Genomic DNA, 13,300 nt, shown 5'->3' with positions numbered 1-13,300 from the left:
TCTATATCCTGCCCCAGTCTAGCCCATCTCTAACCCCACCTCTAGCCCCACCTCTAGCCCCAGCTTAAGCCCCATATCCAGCACCATATCTAGCCTGACCTCTAGCCCTCTACTAGCCCCACCTCTAGTCCCCCCTCTAGCCCATCTCTAGCCCAACCTCTAGCCCCAGCTTAAGCCCCATATCCAGCACCATATCTAGCCCGACCTCTAGCCCATCTGTAGCCCCACCTCTAGCCACATGTCTAGCCCCACCTCTAGCCCATCTGTTGCCCCACCCCTAGCCACAGCTCTAGCCCCACATCTAGCCCCACCTCTTGCCCCATCTCTAGCCCCCATCTCTAGCCCCATCTCTAGGCCCACCTCTAGCCCCACCTCTAGTACCGTATTTAGCCCCACTTCTAGCCCATCTGTAGCCCCACCTCTAGCCCCAGCTCTAGCCCCAGCTCTAGCCCATCTCTAGCCCCATATCTAGCCCTAGTTCTAGCCCCACATCTAGCCACAGCTCTAGCCCCACCTCTAGTCCCATCTCTAGCCCCATCTCTATCTCCAGCCCCACCTTTAGCCCATCTCTAGCCCCACCTCTAGCCCATCTCTAGCCCCACCTCTAGCCCCACCTCTAGCCCCACCACTAGCCCCACCTCTAGCCCCATCTCTAGCCCCAGCTCTAATCCAATCTTTAGCCCCATCTCTAATCCCCCCTCTAGCCCACTACTAGCCCCACCTCTAGCCCCCCCTCTATCCCCAGTTTAAGCCCCAACTCCACCTCTAGATCCAGCTCCATTACTGGCCCTATAGTGTGTGTTTCTATGCCTGACTCATGTCCAGCACCAGCAGACCTGGAGAGAGGTAGGATTTTCGAGACCACTCTCTAAGGCTAGCTCCACTCCCAGCTCCCCCTGCTCTAATGCAAGCCGCGAGGGGGGGTAGTATTCCTCCCACTCCTCGTCTCTCCTGTGATTAGTTGTGCTCACCAGGGCTCCCCTGATGTTTTTTTTATGTTTAACGTTTAAGGCCCATGTCCTCCAACTCAGCCACCACCAGTGATATGTTGCAGCAGTAATTGGGAAAGCAGCGTTGTGTCATGAAACGGTCCTCGGCTGCAACACATTTGATGAAGTGAGTGCTTTAATTTGGACTTAGGCATCTCAAATCACTGAGCGAGGGAGGACGAGAGGAAGACAAAACAAGTAGAAGAGAGCCATGAAGAAAAAAAAGAGAGAGACAAATACAAATGTAATCTCTGAAGAGATGTTTAATTGTCGCAAAAACATATCGGGCAATTTGCGTAGCATCCATGGAGGGCGAGCGATTTTCTTGTTCATGCAGTCTGTCTGGCTGCCAAGAAAAGCCAACAGTGGTGTATGAAGTAGTCCACTAAGACAACTCCAAGAAGGCAGGAGCACTAATGGCCTTTCCAGAGAGGAACAAAACAACAACAACAAACAAAAACAACAACATCAACTATGACTGGAGTCCATTTGGATGTGTCTCTGAGGTCATGGACTGATGAAGTCTGTGCTATATGTCTGTATTTGCGGTGGTATGTATGCACTACGCAAACACACACACAGACAAAGGGCTGATCAGTCACCCAAATGAAGATCAGTCATACAGACATGCAAATAGAAAATGTTGTATTGAGAAACACATCAGACATGTTTTGGCCAGAGCTATACTGATTATATGACTCTGCAGTAGTGTGTGCATACATGCTGGCTCCAGCAGGAATCATAAGCACCATGCTCTACCAACCGAGCCACAACATAATGACTGTAGTAATGGCTGTGGGTTGGTGTGGCTGGTCTCATCCTGACCCATGTCACATAGAGGGTCACACGGAGGTCACACAGAGGTCAGACGACCACTCGAGGACACTCACTATTACACACTGTTATATCAACTATTAATAAATGTGATGATATCTGTCTTTCCCTCTCTTTTTTCTCTCTCCTCCTCTCTCTCTCAACCTTCCTTCCTTCCTCCTCTCTCTTTCCCTCTCCCACCTTCCCCCTCTCTCCCACATTACCCCTCTCTCTCTCCCTCTCCCAACTTGTTCCACCTCTCTCTCTCTCTCTCCCCCTCCTCTCTCTCTCATTATCTCTCTCCCCCTCCCCTCTCTCTCTATGTCATTTATAAGTGTTACAATTAACAAGCATGTGTAATATTTATGCTGAATTATAAGCCATTCATAAGCATGTATAGATATTTAAACCATTTACAATGTCTTATTAATTTTCAATAACATCTCTGAATTTGTGGTCCAGAAAATGTCTTCCATACTGTTTGTGCACTTCAATACAAACTCTCACAGAGACACACCCTGCCACGACACAATACATTCAGCACTGTATCACATTAGCCTTTGTTAGTATTGTCATCGCAGGCTATAGGACCTTTCTGGGCTTTCTTATGTCTGCTTGTAAATCTACAGCAGCAGGAAATGCTCAGTTATACATTCTTTCACATCCAATAATCCCCTCACTGCTCAGCCTTACTAAAAATATCCACAAAACTCATCTCCGGCATTAAATCCCTGCGACACAAACACGCACTCGCATGCACAAGCACACACACACACACACACACACACATACACATTCGCACACACATGCATGCTTACACACACATGCTGATACAGCTCAAATCAATTTCACCCAACCTCATCATAGCTGTCCAGTCTTTGGCTCCACACCCCCTTGTGTGAAGGACCAATCATATTCATTGCTGGTGCCTTGGGTACATTGTGGAAAGAGAAAGAGAAAGAGAGGGAGAGAAAGTGTGTTTGATACTGAGACTTTGCCTCATACGCCTGTGCTCTGTCATTACTGTAGCATAACAAGCCCACTAGTGCTTTGAGCTTCTGCCAAAACTGCCTGCCTGGCCTGTGTAGAGGAGCAGACCTGAGCTGAGGAGCAACACACAGTACTACCACAGACCCAACTCCCTGCCTGGCCTGTGTAGAGGAGCAGACCTGAGCTGAGGAGCAACACACAGTACTACCACAGACCCAACTCCCTGCCTGGCCTGTGTAGAGGAGCAGACCTGAGCTGAGGAGCAACACACAGTACTACCACAGACCCAAACTCCCTGCCTGGCCTGTGTAGAGGAGCAGAGCTGAGCTGAGGAGCAATAGACAGTCACTGGGTCAATACAAAGTACTACCACAGACCCATGAAATAGCCATAGTACAACAAGGCTAATGTTGATGGTAGTATTATATACTGAATGAATCAGGATGAGTAACACAGTACCTATCTACACTCGGTGATAAAAAAGGGTTCCAAAGGGATTATTTGGCTGTCCCCATAGGGATCCTCTGTGGAATAGGTTCTACGTGGAACCAAAAGGGTTCAACCTTGAACCAAAAATGGTTATTCAAAGGGTTCTCCTATGGGGATGAACCCTTTTAGGTTGTAGATAGCACCTTTTTTTCTAAGAGTTTTGTTCAGATAGTGATGAGTATGAGTTTCATTCAGAAAGGGCCTCAGGGTTTGAGTGACTGCAGGGATAAATGCCACCTGCAATGTAAAAATCATCCTGGGAGTGGCATACCCCTGAGCTGATCCTGGGTCAGTACTGTACTCATCCGGGCTACCCTGTAATGCGAACATGACTGTCTGAGGGGTTACTTTCTTTCAGAGAATGTGAAGAGGGCAGAGTGGGGAAAGGGAAGAGGAGACGGGAAAGGGGAGAGGAGACGGGAAAGGGAAGAGGAGACGGGAAAGGGGAGAGGAGACGGGAAAGGGGAGAGGAGACGGGAAAGGGAAGAGGAGACGGAAAGGGAAGAGGAGACGGGAAAGGGGAGAGGAGACGGGAAAGGGGAGAGGAGACGGGAAAGGGGAGAGGAGACGGGAAAGGGCAGAGGAGACGGGAAAGGGGAGAGGAGACGGGAAAGGGGAGAGGAGACGGGAAAGGGAAGAGGAGACGGGAAAGGGGAGAGGAGACGGGAAAGGGAAGAGGAGACGGGAAAGGGGAGAGGAGACGGGAAAGGGAAGAGGAGACGGGAAAGGGGAGAGGAGACGGGAAAGGGAAGAGGAGACGGGAAAGGGAAGAGGAGACGGGAAAGGGGAGAGGAGACGGGAAAGGGGAGAGGAGACGGGAAAGGAAAGAGGAGACGGGAAAGGGGAGAGGAGACGGGAAAGGGGAGAGGAGACGGGAAAGGGGAGAGGAGACGGGAAAGGGGAGAGGAGACGGGAAAGGGAAGAGGAGACGGGAAAGGGGAGAGGAGACGGGAAAGGGGAGAGGAGACGGGAAAGGAAAGTGGAGACGGGAAAGGGGAGAGGAGACGGGAAAGGGGAGAGGAGACGGGAAAGGGGAGAGGAGACGGGAAAGGGAAGAGGAGACGGGAAAGGGAAGAGGAGACGGGAAAGGGGAGAGGAGATGGGAAAGGAAAGAGGAGACGGGAAAGGGGAGAGGAGACGGGAAAGGAAAAAGGAGACGGGAAAGGGAAGAGGAGACGGGAAAGGGGAGAGAGGACAGGAAAGGGGAGAGAGGACGGGAAAGGGAAGAGGAGACGGGAAAGGGGAGAGGAGACGGGAAAGGGGAGAGGAGACGGGAAAGGGAAGAGGAGACGGGAAAGGGGAGAGGAGACGGGAAAGGGGAGAGGAGACGGGAAAGGGGAGAGGAGACGGGAAAGGGAAGAGGAGACGGGAAAGGGGAAAGAAGGGAAGGGAGGAGGGGATAAATTAGGGAGAGAAGAGAGAACGAGAGAGATGTCTGTGATGTGTTGGCGGCCCCACAGTGTTGGCATGACATGGAGAGTTGCTCATCCGGAACGGGGCACACTCTGAAGCAGACCTGTCAATCAAACACGCCCTACATTAAATTTACACCCGTCCCCGTCCCCGTCCAGATGCACCTGGAAGAGCTCAAGCACCCCATCCTACCCCACTCACAAGAAAAATAAATAGAGTGAGAGCGAGAGAGCGAGAGAGAGAGAGAGAGAGAGAGAGAGAGAGAGAGAGAGAGAGAGAGAGAGAGAGAGAGAGAGAGAGAGAGAGAGAGAGAGAGAGAGAAAGAGAGAAAGAGAGAGAGAAGGAGTAGAGAGGGGGTGGGCAGGAGGGAGAACGAAAGAGAGAGAGAAGCCAGATGTTTGCCTGGCCTTGCCTCTCCTTGCTTGGCTAGGCCTGGCGGGTGGGTGAGGGGTGGGTGGAGGAGGAGGGCAGTGGTGGACGTGTGCACTCTGTTGTGACTAGTACCAGATGTGCTCCATTGACCCAAATCACCCAGGCAGTAGACATGCCACATAGGCCTGGATCTCCCAGATCCCAGACCCACAGCACAATCAGACACACACCTGTTTTCATTCACAGGCCTCGCTGGGAGAGGTGCATCCTGGGAAACGCTGTCATGTTTTTTTTTATCACTCACATCTATTTTTATACTTTCCCCCACATATTAGAGTTGTCACTTTTTACCCTCTTGTCAAACTCATCTTTGAGATGTTTTCTCTGGGGGATAATAAGGAACTCTAACAGATTTCACGGTTTAGAATAAACACACTAATGACAGGGTGGAAATATTAATTGAATTTCCCATCCAAACACAAAACTGGTTCAGGGAAACAAGATATTCCGATGAGAGGGCTGTTTGATTGGGGTCCTTGTTTCATGTTACTGATTCTAAATGATCATAAGTAAATACACCTGCATGGACCCCAAGTGCTCCAGAGGTCAAAGGCATTCAAACATTTAAAGAATGGTAATTAAATTACCCTTGGTGGTGAATAACATTAATTTGGTAGCCACACAAATTGCTTCCAGCTTTGGTCTTCTCTACAAAGCTGTGCTTTTCATATTTTATCAGTTAGGACTTGGAGTAACAAACAACCTCTCATTTTCTAAATCTTAAGTAATAAGAGCTAATTCTGACCATTTAAACGTATACTTGATGTTAGATGTTTTGGCTGAGCTTCACCGAGGGAGAAGGGTAGGAACTTTACAGCGTGTTAAAGCTAATACAAGCACTTCTACGGCAAATGAACTTCTATTTTCTGCTGTCTTGATTTATGAAGTGAAATTTAAAAAGTGGTCTCAGTGTGGTATTGGGGGTTTTAGGGAGGGGCCGGGGAGGGACTTAGGGTCCATATTTGAGTGGCCTTGTGGGAAGCTTTGGGTCCTGTTGGGCCCCTTTAATATGGCTCCAGTGAGTTCCACATGAAGTGCAGACATCACAGCACAATAACTCTTCATCAGGACCTGGCCCCTCGCCAGCCCAGCTACTACCTGAGTCTCTTTGAAGAGCGACACATTTGCCCGGGTATTTAACCATGCTGTTTGAGGTCCTGGCACTGGGAGCAAGGGGAGACAAGAGAGAGTGGGAGATGGAGAGAGAGAGAAAGAGAGATGGAGAGAGTGATAGATGAGTAACATTAAGAAATGCTATAGATGGAAGGAATGCAGTTTGGAAACCTACCAAAAAACAATTAGGCAACAACAAATTCAATCCCTTTTAGACAATTCCCTGGGTAAAATGTTCCACTGTAATAGTGAAGGTGTAAACTTGGCAGTAGAAAATCAAATCTAAAAATCTCAAATAGTAAACCGGAGAAAATTAACAACAATGACAAATGGTTTGATGGAGAATGCAAAAATCTAAGAAAAAATTTAGAAACCTGTCCAACCAAAAACATAGAGACGCAGAATACCTGAGTCTACGCCTTCACTATGGTGAATCACTAAAACAATACAGAAATACACTATGGAAAAAGAAGGAACAGCACTTCAGAAATCGGCTCAATGTAATTGAAGAATCCATAGACTCTAACCACTTCTGGGAAAATTGGAAAACACTAAACAAACAACAACACAAATAATTATCTATCCAAAATGGAGATGTATGGGTAAACCACTTCTCCAATCTTTTTGGCTCTATAACAAAGAATAAAGAGCAAAAACATATACAGGATCAAATATAAATCTTAGAATCAACTATTAAAGACTACCAGAACCCACTGGATTCTCCAATTACCTTGAATGAGTTACAGGACAAAAAGGCCAAAAAGGACTGTGGTGTTGATGGTATCCTTAATGAAATGATCAAATATTCAGACAACAAATTCCAATTGGCTGTACTAAAACTCTTTAACATCATCCTTAGCTCTGGCATCTTCCCCAATATTTGGAACCAAGGACTGATCACCCCAATCCAATAAAGTGAAGACACATTTGACCCCAGTAACTACTGTGGGATATGCGTCAACAGTAATCTTGGGAAAATCCTCTGCATTATAATTAACAGCAGACTTGTACATTTCCTCAATGAAAACAATGTACTGAGCAAATATCAAATTGGCTTTTTACCAAATTACCGTACAACAGAACGTGTATTCACCTTGCACACCCTAATTGACAACCAAACAAACCAAAACAAAGGCAAAGTCTTCTCATGCTTTGTTGATTTCAAAAAAGCCTTCGACTCAATTTGGCATGAGGGTCTGCTATAAAAATTGATGGAAAGTGGTGTTGGGGGTAAAACATACGACATTATAAAATCCATGTACACAAACAACAAGTGTGCAGTTAAAATTGGCAAAAAACACACACATTTCTTCCCACAGGGCCGTGGGGTGAGACAGGGATGCAGCTTAAGCCCCACCCTCTTCAACATATATATCAACAAATTGGCGCGGGCACTAGAAAAGTCTGCAGCACCTGGCCTCACCCTACTAGAATCTGAAGTCAAATGTCTACTGTTTGCTGATGATCTGGTGCTTCTGTCACCAACCAAGGAGGGCCTACAGCAGCACCTAGATCTTCTGCACAGATTCTGCCAGACCTGGGTCCTGACAGTAAATCTCAGTAAGACCAGAATAATGGTGTTCCAAAAAAGGTCCAGTCGCCAGGACCACAAATACAAATTCCATCTAGACACCATTGCCCTAGAGTACTCAAAAAACTATACATACCTTGGCCTAAACATCCGCGCCACAGGTAACTTCCACAAAGCTGTGAACGATCTGAGAGACAAGGCACTTAGGGTATTCTTTGCCATCAAAAGGAACATAAAATTCAACTTACCAATTAGGATCTCGCAAAAAATACTTGAATCAGTAATAGAGCCCATTGCCCGTTATGGTTGTGAGGTCTGGGGTCCGCTCACCAACCAAGACTTCACAAAATGGGACAAACACCAAATTGAGACTCTGCATGCAGAATTCTGCATAAAACACCAAATAATGCATGCAGAGCAGAATTTGACTGCTCTGTCTTTATTGTCTTTATTGTTTTGAAACTTCTGCATGTGTGATGTTTAATGTTAATTTTTATTGTTTATTTCACTTTTGTATATTATCTACCTCACTTGGTTGGGCAATGTTAATACATGTTTCCCATGCCAACAAAGCCCCTTGAATTGAATTGAATTGATAGAGATGGAGAGAGAGAGAGAGAGAGAGAGAGAGAAAGAGGGAGAGAGAGAGATGGAGAGATGGAGAGAGAGATGAGCGAGAGATGGAGAGATGGAGAGAGAGAGATGGAGAGAGAAAGAGGGAGAGAGAGAGATGGAGAAAGGGGGAAAGAGAGATGAAGAGAGATGGAGAGAGAGATGAGAGAAAGAGAGAGATGAGAGAGAGAGGGGGAAGAGAGAGAGAGATGGAGAGATTGAGAGAGAGAGATGAGAGAGAGATGGAGAGATGGAGAGAGAGAGATTGAGAGAGAAAGAGGGAGAGATAGAGAGAGGGGGAGAGAGAGATGAAGAGAGATGGAGAGAGAGATGAGAGAAAGAGAGAGAGATGAGAGAAAGAGAGAGATGAGAGAGAGAGAGAGAGTTGTAGAGAGAGGAAGAAAGGAAAGGAAGAGAGAAAGCAGTATGGTGGCAAAGGCAATTGAGGTTTGAACCGTGATGAAATAATCCACTTCATGAAGTGACAGGGATTGCAGCAGCGAGCAGCGTCAACCCCCTGGCGACCTGTCGGCTTGTTTCATAACCAAGCATTCTTCATCAGACTGTCGATCATCAGATATTAGAGAGGCGAGCCAACAACCGGATGGTTGCCAGTTCAAATCCTTGTTCCACCTGAACAAATCTGTTGGGAAGTGAGCTGGCATCTGGAGGGTTGCTGGTATCACACCCTAGATATTATTGCCTACTGTTTAGCCCTTGAGCAAGTTTCAGTTGGACCTTGTGTGCAATTGACCAATAAAATGATCTTAATCAAACAAACCTTGCCCTGATCATTGTTTACCAGCTATAAATTGTTATGCCCTCACCCATCAACTTGTGTTTCCTAGGTCACCATAGCAACACCCACCCGTAGCATGCGCTCCAGCCGGTATATGTCACTGGTAAATTTAAGTATCAGCTGTGAGAGCAGCTTACCGACCGCTGCGCTGTACACAGCCCATCTGTAAATAGCCCATCCAATCAACTACCTACCTCATCCCCATATTTGTTTTTGTTTTTCTGCTCTTTTGCTCACCAGTATTTCTACTTGCACATCCTCATCTGCACATATATCACTCCAGTGTAAATTGCTAAATTGAAATTACTTCGGCAATATGGCCTATTTATTGCCTTACCTCCTTACTTCATTCGCACACACTGTATACATATTTTTCTATTGTGTTATTGACTGTACGTTTGTTTACTCCATGTGTAACTCTGTGTTGTTGTTTTTGTCACACTGCTTTGCTTTATCTTGGCCGGGTCGCAGTTGTAAATGAGAACTTGTTCTCGACTGGCCTACCTGGTTAAATAAAGGTGAACTAAAATGTTTAAAAAATACCCAGAGCACATCATCAATAACATTAGCCTAGTCCTAGCACCGCACCATCTCAGTGCTAGCTCGTTTCTAATAGCAGTGCTTACTAGCTCCAGAAAGGTTTGAAACCGAGAGAACCAACTAAATGTTACACTGGTAACACCTGTGACTCAGACCCAGACCACCGTTAATGGGAGAGTAGCAAAATTAGTCAACAAGGTATTGAGTTTTTCGGTTTCGCTGGCGTAATTAAGCACTGGCTTGCACGGAGATGGTGCAGTACTCAAAACTAGGCTGCCATGAGTAGCACAAAACTAACCCCTCACAAAAAAAGCAGAGGTGAGAAAGAATTTCAAAGGCGACATTCATCCAAGTGATCATAAACTTATATCTAACTTCATATGAGCAATTCGATTGTTTTGGTCTGAATTGCATTGCACAAAAACAAAAACAAAGACAACAAATAATAATACATCTATTGTTATGTTAATGAACTTTTTAAACAACTTTTTTATGAGACCGTTCTCCAACTATTGCCAGAGTGTATAACCCAGACAGAGATGACTATGTTGCATTCTGTTCTGGCCTTTGATATAGCTCTGGGCTGGAACTTTTGCAGCGTGTTAAATATTAATAGCAATTAACCCAGTTCAAGCTCTGCTGCGGAGTGTGAAGACAGAGTTCAAAGAGCCTGCTGCTCGGTGCGGGGCCTCTGTGCTCTCCAGCAGTTTACCTCTTTCAGGGGCTACTGCAATGCACCATGGCCTAGACTGGCCTCGAACTGGCACACACACCAACACACTGGCACATACACTAACACACTGGCACACACACCAACACACTGGCACACACACCAACACACTGGCACACACACTGGCACACACTGGCACACACACCAACACACTGGCACACACACCAACACACTGGCACAGACACTAACACACTGGCACACCCACCAACACACTGGCACATACACTAACACAGTGGCACAGACACTAACACACTGGCACACACACCAACACACTGGCACATACACTAACACACTGGCACAGACACCAACCCACTGGCACACACACCAACACACTGGCACACACACCAACACACTGGCACACCCACCAACACACTGGCACACACACCAACACACTGGCACACACACCAACACACTGGCACACACACCAACACACTGGCACACACACCAACACACTGGCACATACACTAACACACTGGCACATACACTAACACACTGGCACACACACCAACACACTGGCACACACACCAACACACTGGCACACACATCAACACACTGGCACACACACCAACACACTGGCACATACACTAACACACTGGCACACACACCAACACACTGGCACACACACCAACACACGGGCACATACACTAACACACTGGCACAGACACACATATGTGAACATGGAATTACATCCAGTACACACAGGCAAAGACGCACGCTCCCACGCACAGCTTTCATACACACAGATAATTAGCCAATGCTGCTTTCTCACTCCAATTCTTTCTGTCTCTCTCTCGTTCTCTGTCTCTCTGTCTCTTCTCTCTGTCTCTGTCTCTCTCTCTTTGTCTCTCTTTCTCGATGTCTCTCTCTCTGTCTGTCTCTCTCTCTTTCTCTGTCTTGCTCTCTGTATCTCTGTCTCTTTCTCTCTGTATCTCTCTCTCTGTCTCTCTCTGTCTGTCTGTCTCTCTCTGAACTCCAGATAACCTCTACATGTAGCTGCGACATTCTTTATTGTGACATATTCACCCTGTAAATAGGTCTGGACCCCTCAGAGATCAACATATTCACCCTGTAAATAGGTCTGGACCCCTCAGAGATCAACATATTCACCCTGTAAATAGGTCTGGACCCCTCAGAGATCAACATATTCACCCTGTAAATAGGTCTGGACCCCTCAGAGATCAACATATTCACCCTGTAAATAGGTCTGGACCCCTCAGAGATCAACATATTCACCCTGTAAATAGGTCTGGACCCCTCAGAGATCAACATATTCACCCTGTAAATAGGTCTGGACCCCTCAGAGATCAACATATTCACATATTCACCCTGTAAATATCAGAGTCTGGACCCCTCAGAGATCAACATATTCACCCTGTAAATAGGTCTGGACCCCTCAGAGATCAACATATTCACCCTGTAAATAGGTCTCAGAGGACCCCTCAGAGATCAACATATTCATATTCACCCCCTGTAAATATGTCTGGACCCATATTCAACCTGTAAATAGGTCTGGACCCCTCAGAGATCAACTTATTCACCCTGTAAATAGGTCTGGACACCTCAGAGATCAACATATTCACCCTGTAAATAGGTCTGGACCCCTCAGAGATCAACATATTCACCCTGTAAATAGGTCTGGACCCCTCAGAGATCAACATATTCACCCTGTACATATTCACCCTGTAAATATGTCTGGACCCCTCAGAGATCAACATATTCACCCTGTAAATAGGATCAACATATTCACCCTGGACCCAACATATTCACCCTGTAAATAGGTCTGGACCCCTCAGAGATCAACATATTCACCCTGTAAATAGGTCTGGACCCCTCAGAGATCAACTTATTCACCCTGCAAATAGGTCTGGACACCTCAGAGATCACCCAAAGGTCGCAATCAACATATTCACCCATCCAGAGATCAACTTATTCACCCTGCAAATAGGTCTGGACACCTCAGAGATCAAACGCAATCTCCATCCAGGTGCAATTGCCCCAACCTACATCTCTCCATGACTGCCTATACAACCTCCTACCCCCCCTTACCTCTCGATCTCCCTACCTCCCAAACTCTCTACCCCCCTCTAGCCGCCCTGCACCCTCTCCCCATTGCCTGGCCTCTGGAGCCGGTGGCTCTGACACGTTGGCCTCAACAAAAGCTGTCTTTGTTTACAGAGACCGACCGTGGAGAGTTCGAGAGCGGCCAAGTGCTGTCAGAGGACGTGTTGGCTGGATGCTTCGCAGAGCGCTGAGAACTCGCTTGTGTACATTCGTTAACACATGATCCCGTGACCCTTTCTGCTCAATTGCACCACTTCAGAGCGTGTTAACTCTTTGTTGGATGGGTCAACAGCATCACGGCAAAGCACAGTTTTGATTAGTTCGAGGTGTATCTTGGTTACATGCTGCTTTACTGTGGCAACCCCAGATTGGTTTCGTTTGAACAAAGTTAGTGTATTCCATTGGCCTGTTGAGGCGGTAGAAAAGAGAATTGTAGCCCATGGATCAGTAGACAGTAGTACAGCAACATGGAATGGATCAGGACATTTTTCTTATTTAGGCGATTTGACAACAGTAGTTTAGATCATTCCTGAAGAATGTTGTCTGCTCTTTGCTTTGTGTCTCAAATCTTTGTTATCTACATTGTGATTGTTGTTCTTAAGAAGAAAACTGAAAGCATATGCAGCGGAATATAATTCACTGTGCTGAGAACACTAGCCTATAACATCTGCACGGAGCATCTCTAAACTTCTGATTCCAAATAATGCTCAAAGAAGCTAAAAGGGAAAGCGGGGTTGAACTGAGCAGCGTAGAGGGCTCATTCAGGGTAATCCCGGGGAGAAGGAGGG

The 13,300-nt window shown here is 46.6% G+C and overlaps 1 protein-coding gene across 1 annotated transcript; it reads left to right on the top strand.

Annotated features, from left to right (window-relative positions):
- Positions 1 to 238: 238 nt before the first annotated feature.
- Positions 239 to 12,703, top strand: LOC139412300 (uncharacterized). The gene is made up of 3 exons (XM_071159144.1): positions 239 to 382; positions 705 to 846; positions 12,540 to 12,703. The coding sequence occupies exons 1-3, from the start codon at positions 239 to 241 to the stop codon at positions 12,701 to 12,703; spliced, it is 450 nt and encodes a 149-aa protein (XP_071015245.1).
- The last annotated feature ends 597 nt before the right edge of the window (positions 12,704 to 13,300 follow it).

This window comes from Oncorhynchus clarkii, chromosome 6 (genome assembly GCF_045791955.1).
Source record: "Oncorhynchus clarkii lewisi isolate Uvic-CL-2024 chromosome 6, UVic_Ocla_1.0, whole genome shotgun sequence".
NCBI lineage: Eukaryota > Metazoa > Chordata > Actinopteri > Salmoniformes > Salmonidae > Oncorhynchus > Oncorhynchus clarkii.
The sequence above is the reverse complement of the archived record's forward strand: the minus strand, read 5'-3'. Positions and strand labels throughout refer to the sequence as shown.